This window comes from Corticium candelabrum, chromosome 19 (assembly GCF_963422355.1).
Source record: "Corticium candelabrum chromosome 19, ooCorCand1.1, whole genome shotgun sequence".
Taxonomy (NCBI): domain Eukaryota; kingdom Metazoa; phylum Porifera; class Homoscleromorpha; order Homosclerophorida; family Plakinidae; genus Corticium; species Corticium candelabrum.
The window spans coordinates 3,566,976-3,573,453 of record NC_085103.1 but is presented as its reverse complement, the minus strand read 5'-3'; the positions used below and the strand labels follow the sequence as shown (position 1 = coordinate 3,573,453).

Sequence of the window (6,478 nt, the reverse complement as noted above, 5' to 3'; positions counted from 1 at the left end):
CCATTTTTAATATTTCATTTACACAACTTTCAATATATTAGCTATTTATAACTTTTAATATACTAAAGTTACAATGAAAGTGTTCAAGATAGAAGAAATTAGCTTTATTCAGAACGCGCCTGTGCAATTGCACATACGCACATGCAAATACATTTAATATTTAATTACTCTTGTGTTATCTAGTAAGTATATTTTGAGACTGATCTACAGTACCACTAAAAATCAGTAATTTACTGACGTTGTGTCTTGATGCTTGTTTCTCTAGCCGGCGCCTGGTGTGAGTCTGCCTCCTCATCCGGTTCAGTGCCCTCTCTGTTTCAAGTCTCGACGAACCGCATCCGTTCTAACGACTTCAGGCTATGTGTTTTGCTACGCATGCGCATACGACTACATCGAGCACAACGGAAAGTGTCCGGTCACACACTTGCCCACAACAACAGCGCAACTGGTGAGACTATACCCGAACAGCTGAGACGCACTGTATACTATACACAAGACTAGCACTAGATTGTTTGTACAGTTTGGCTAATTTCAATTGGCTAATGTTGATTGGCTAATTTCAATTGTGTGTCTGTGTGGCTTTTTTTCTTCATACATTCGATGGGTTGTTGTTTGCAAGATTGTTTCGTATCTCGATTGTTCCTGTGAATCGTCGCAGGTCATTTCTACTTCGTCTGATTCGAATCCAGAGCCAGAGACCAAAGGCGAACACACTCACTGAAAGAATGACCACCTCGACAGACACTCCTATAATAATGTATAAGTCATTATCATCACTGTTGTTACTATTGCTTGAAGCTATCAAGTCATTTTGAACCGAGAGTGGAAATTTGATGTGGGCATTACAGAAATCTCCACGGCAACAGCAAAAGTAGAAACCATGGTGTGATGTCGTCTGCCATCTGCAGGTTGCGTTTGCGCATTGCTCGTCGAGACTACTGAAACAACCCTGTCTGTGAATTTTGACACTTTCCGGCTGAAGAAACTCAACCAGGTTGTAGCAATGCTTGGAGTGTGGTCTGTGGTTGCCTTTGGCTATGACTGCACAAGTCTCTTCTGTCTGTGTCGAGTTGCAGGCTTTCTCATTGTTGCAGCTTGGGTTATAAGCACGACATCGAAATGCTCTAGTTGAGTTCCATTTAGTAATTTCCAAATCACATTTGCCTTTCCAGAAAAACACACTGCGTCACACGTTAACTTAACTATCACAGTGGACACACCGAGTAGCAACACGTAGACTGACCAGTGTGAATGATTGCTGTAGCAGCAAACATCAGAAAGATGAACCAAAGTGCAGATGGCATCTCTAGGCATACAACAGTCGTGCTCGGTGGCTCACTGATGCATGCAGATGGGTGATTTACCTGCTACGGCTTGTGTGATAGCGACCGGCCGCAAGGGCATGGTAAGGGATGATATTAGCATGTACATTGTTGAATCAACAGTCTGCAGGAAGACGTAATAGTCTATAGCTATACATAGCATCAACATTGCCATGTATCAAAGCGGATACTAAGATACGGTATAGCGTAGTAGACAGACATTGAGTGATGTGATTGTGTGTTCTTGTAGCGTCGCTTTGATACCGCCATTCTAGTGGAGGACCGACGGTTGTGTTGCAGCCTACAAAGACTGACTAGTCGTTGTGTAGCAAAAAGCTAGGCGATAGATAGAAGCTGCAGTACCGGCGGTTGTTGTTGTTGTTGGTACCAAAATTTAATGAAGATAGTGAAAGCTGTTCTGTGTCCGGTGACTGTCGGGTGTCAAGGATCTCACATAAAACACGTGACAGTCCCGATGTCTACTAGCGATCGATTCTGTGAAAATTTTGCTGCAATTGTCCAGGTTGCATGTGACATTCGTCTATATCCGTCTAACTAATAGAGACTGATGGATTTATGTGTGACTATACTGTAACGAAAGACGAAACTGACGGATTGGACTGACCGTCGTCTGCTGTCTGCATGCATCGGTCGAGTGGCAAGTGCAACACTGTGCATCGTCCGGTGCTTTTAGTCAGTGTCTGGTATCACTAGTATAGACAAAAACGAACGAATTGGGCGTGATTTCTGGTACAGTGTAGAGTCATTGCATGAACACAGTCCCTCGACGTTAGCGTCTCCAAAGCAAACACTTTAGACGCATGCACCTTAGGAGAAGAATCGATATAATGGATGCTCCAAACATTTCGAAAAATTTTGAATGTCAGAACAACCACAAGCGTAATTACCAAATTACTTCTCTAGATTTGCTTGGTCACTAGGTATAGTCGACATGATTCGATAAATACCGAAGTGTATACATGCAGTCGAACGATCGAGTCTACTATGAGTATCACAGCAGGAAGGAAGAGGCTTTCTGAAGGAAGACCGTTTCTTCTAAACATACTAAGGAAATGCGTTCTTTATATGTCCAAAAGTAGTTTCGATTGACACCGGCAACATACATCCGAAACAAGTTAGGACAAACGGAATGTTAGGGTATAGCCTCCTGTGTGTGAGGCTGGCCGACTAGACCAATATCATGCCAAAGCAGTGTGAGCAACATCGAAATCAATTATCAATCAATCACAGTGAGTGAGACCGACCATCGACGGTGAGTTTGACGTGCAAAGAGAGTTTTCGGTTAACGCATGTAGATGCCCACAGTCGACCTCTATATGCTCAATGCAAGTTAATGTTTTAATACGTAGAAAAACATCATGTCCAGATCGCACGGCATGCATAAAGTACCGTAGCCGAATCAATCGAGTCCTCGATTTTGCAGTTGTGTTACAACCCATCCGCTAGACGAGTATAGTGTCATGCTTGATAGACTTCATCCAGCGTTTGGTTGAAACTGACATTTTCGTGTGAAGACTCCTACAGGTCGATCATTAAACGCTGTTCTATCAACTAGCTGCCTATACCATACTATGACACTTCGATACTCCACGAGACCTTCACCTCGCCCTTGCCATGAGGTTCCTCAAAGCTTACGCTCGTGCTCGTCAGTCTTCTGACCACAGCATCGCATCCGACCAATTCAAATATCAAAAATTTTAATTAAGTGTGTTTCATCCGTCTGCTCAATGAAGAAATTGGTATTTATTCTGCTCGCTCTTTCTGTCTCTCTCTCTCAGGTTTCTTACTTATAGAAGCCATGTTGGCGGAATCGATCCATTTTCTAGTTGCATGCAGTTGATGCTAACAACATAAATTTGCAGAGAGACCATGCGAGATCGCCATCTAGTTCCGCAATCGTTTCCGTTCTTTCCTGGATAAGTTGCACTGATAGAATTCGAAATCAGCACTCAGAAACATCGTGCACCGTTTGTCTAAGACTCTAGATATTTAGCCGAGACGCTTTCCGAGTCTCGTTATAACCGCTCCCCGTCGGTGCGATTTCAAGGTATAATTTCACGTGAGACTTTACGCGCAACTCTTATAACAAAAGGAATTGTGCTATCGCAATATGGTCACAATCGTATAGTATCGACTTTGTATAAGTGATAGTTTGCTCAAAAAGGGACAACAGTGCTACCAATTGCCAACGCATAACGCCAGTTTACCAGTTCTCAATTTGAAGCGCATTTCGTCACACTTTGTGTTGCCATTCTTTGTTGACACCGCACCTGCGGTCTGTGCAAAGGGTGCTGTAATGTCATTTGTAGCGCAGCACTTACTCGTCGCCGGAATTTCCTAAGAAAAACCGGATATCGGACGACTTTGCCACGCTAATTAGTGTACACCTCAACAATCAGTTGCTGCACTACTGCAACAACGACCGCTCAGAGCAAATGGCCTCGACTCTTTCCAACTCACAGTTTGTGCTCACGGTAGTACTGGGTATTGCAACCGCCTGTATACGCAGAGTATTCGTTTTACTCGATAGACATAATTTTATTTCATTTAGCATTGTGGCTCATTCAAGCGCACTCTTTGAAGACCTTAAACTGCGTGTTTTACGACGAACGGTGTAACCAAGTAGGGAATGGACATCCCGCAATTGAGTACTGCAACAGAACCACGAAGGAATGCCGAGATGATAATCCGGGAACTAGCGCCGAGAACACGTTCTGCTACAGCCTTATTAGCCGGAACGAACACGGAAACCTCAGCATGCACAAGAGCGACTGCTGGGTACACGAACAAGAGGGGCACAACTGCAAATCTAGCATTTGCGAATACAGTGAGCATGCGCAACTCGGATACCTCTATTGCTGTTGCCAAGGAGACCTCTGCAACTCTCGTCCGCTGACTCTCCCTCCGGTCTCGAACCCCAAGCCGTCAATTTCGCCCTCCTTGTCGCGTCTGCCCTTCATCCCGTTGCCCGGTTCTTCGACGTCCGTGCCAACCGGAGAGACTGCCGTTGAATGCGATGTCCGCACTTTGACTGGATTGATGACTGCGTTCATCGTTCTGAGTACTGGTGTTGTAGTGCTTGTAGTTATTCTTGCTGTCCGGTCGTATAGGAAAGGACGTTTGTCGACCGAACTGCCGGAAAGTGGTATCGCGCATGTGTAGCACGATTCGTCTCGATTTGAAATTAATACAATTTCTCTACGCATTGCATAGCTAAAAGTGGTAATGCATGTTTTATCTATCATCTGCCTTCGGCCACCAGACATACCCTCTTGCATGCAGGGCCTTCGCTTTACAAATGCCGGAAATTTCACCGTCATAGCGTCGAGGGCTGGGGATGCTATAGCCCCCAAAACATTTTGGGCGTGTCACTCCGTTTCAAGCAGAACTATAACTTTAGGTTACTAAACAGTGACAGTCCGCTTAATCTCAGAGTAGTCTGTTCACGATCGACGACGTTAATCGACTATATCTCTTTGACAATACTCATCATCATTTCAGTATGATAAAACCAGTGCCAAGAAGTCGTGGACATGTAAAGTGCGCATGACCATCACTTATTTGAGGCGTTTACTACGCTATCCGGCAGAGTCAAAGAAGACCGCATCAAAAAGGCATACAGAAGCCTAGCCATCAATTATTTTTCAAGTAAGTCTAGTTAAGGTCGACAACGCGATTGACGGGAAAATGGAATCTCCTGCTGCTCCGATATATATATATATATATATATATATAAATATTTATATATATATGTGTGTGTGTGTGTGCGTGTGTGTGTGTGTGTGTGTGTGTGTGTGTGTGTGTGTGTGTGTGTGTGTGTGTGTGTGTGTGTGTGTGTGTGTGTGTGTGTGTGTGTGTGTGTGTATGTATGTATGTATGTATGTATATAGCTCCCTGATGCTTTGCTTGCACTCCACTGTACTTTCTCTACATGTTATTCTAGCTAACTCTATAGCTATAGACCTTTATTGCTCGCTACATTACGAAATGCTAAAATCGGTCAACGCTGTTTGCACTGTGTTGGTCTCCTAGATTCTATTGTCATCGAGATGCCATTTAATTTGACGATCCCAGCGAGCCCTGAAAACCTTTTTGGAACGGACTGCAACAGTGTTTCCACTTCTATATACGCACACTGACGGCACTCCGTCCCGCAGTATATTTGTAACCTGAAATTGATATTATTTACTTAGCTGTCTACAAACGGGGAGCTAAAAATTTAGAAAAGTAGAAAATGGGCGTGGCTTTGCATGTAATAAATGGGTGTCGTTTGCGGTCTAATTTATGAGCCCCCTAAACTTGAGAACCACGCTACGCTGGTGCCGGGATGACCCTCGTGCAATGTGTCTAGCACTATTTCCCCATTCGTGCAGATTACTACACGGTGACCCTACATTACACATCCGCCATGTACTGTGAGCTCATTTTGACTGTGCCAGTATGCCTTGAAGTCCTCCCTGTCTGCATAAATGGTATTTGACAACGATTTGGCCATCTAGTCATTACCCACAAACGGACAACTGACAAACAAGGTCTTTACCTGTTTGAGCCTTTATTTGTTGGGCCGTTACTGGCGATTCGTCTAACTGCTCCATGACTAAAACAACTTCACCCGCCGCTTCCTCTTCGGGTTCCTTCAGCTCAATACACCTGCATTCCCATTCTGGGACCCTGCCCTGTATCGTAAACGATAGGTGTAAGCCGCCAATTTCAAACCCCAACGTTGAACTCTACCAAAGACCATTTCGGAAATGGCTTTCCCTTCTTGAAATAGTCCAAGCAGCGGCTTGCAGTCTGTCGTGAGAGTAAACAACCGGTCAAACACATACTTATGAAATTTATCCACGCCAAACACCAGAGACAACGTCTGCTTGTCGAACTGAGAGTATTTCTTTTCTGTATTGTTCAACGAACGCGAAGTGAACGCAACCGGGGATTCCGTTTCATTTGACCACCTGTGAAACAGGACTGCGCCTACTCCGTACGGAGAGGCATTGCAGGATGCGACAATGTCCACGTGGGGATCATAACATGCCAACACTTGATGGGACTACGACTTCCTTTTGGCTTCCTTGAACACTATCTGCTGCTTCCGTTCCAATGCCAACGTACTTCTTTCTGGAGCAGTTCATGTA

General features: G+C 44.4%; 3 protein-coding genes and 1 long non-coding RNA gene across 5 annotated transcripts in view; 2 read left to right on the top strand and 2 right to left on the bottom strand.

Moving 5' to 3' along the window:
• LOC134195047 (uncharacterized) overlaps window positions 1–349 on the bottom strand; it is a 2,569-nt gene extending 2,220 nt beyond the window's left edge. The window contains exon 1 of the long non-coding RNA XR_009972291.1: window positions 239–349. This is a non-coding gene — a long non-coding RNA (uncharacterized LOC134195047). The remainder of the gene's footprint in view (window positions 1–238) is intronic.
• LOC134195045 (peroxisome assembly protein 12-like) overlaps window positions 1–472 on the top strand; it is a 5,355-nt gene extending 4,883 nt beyond the window's left edge. For both annotated transcript variants that reach the window (XM_062664050.1, XM_062664049.1), the window contains one exon: window positions 266–472. In XM_062664050.1, the coding sequence (XP_062520034.1) occupies window positions 266–472 (207 nt within the window). The remainder of the gene's footprint in view (window positions 1–265) is intronic.
• Window positions 473–479: 7 nt separating this feature from the next.
• Window positions 480–2,634, bottom strand: LOC134195046 (uncharacterized). The gene is made up of 3 exons (XM_062664051.1): window positions 1,365–2,634; window positions 1,244–1,306; window positions 480–1,164 (listed from the first exon to the last, which is right to left on the bottom strand). Exons 1-3 carry the CDS (start codon window positions 1,495–1,497, stop codon window positions 590–592), a joined length of 771 nt encoding a protein of 256 aa, XP_062520035.1. The 5' UTR covers window positions 1,498–2,634; the 3' UTR covers window positions 480–589.
• Window positions 2,635–3,443: 809 nt separating this feature from the next.
• Window positions 3,444–5,037, top strand: LOC134194921 (activin receptor type-2B-like). The gene is made up of 2 exons (XM_062663902.1): window positions 3,444–3,827; window positions 3,895–5,037. Exons 1-2 carry the CDS (start codon window positions 3,779–3,781, stop codon window positions 4,503–4,505), a joined length of 660 nt encoding a protein of 219 aa, XP_062519886.1. The 5' UTR covers window positions 3,444–3,778; the 3' UTR covers window positions 4,506–5,037.
• The last annotated feature ends 1,441 nt before the right edge of the window (window positions 5,038–6,478 follow it).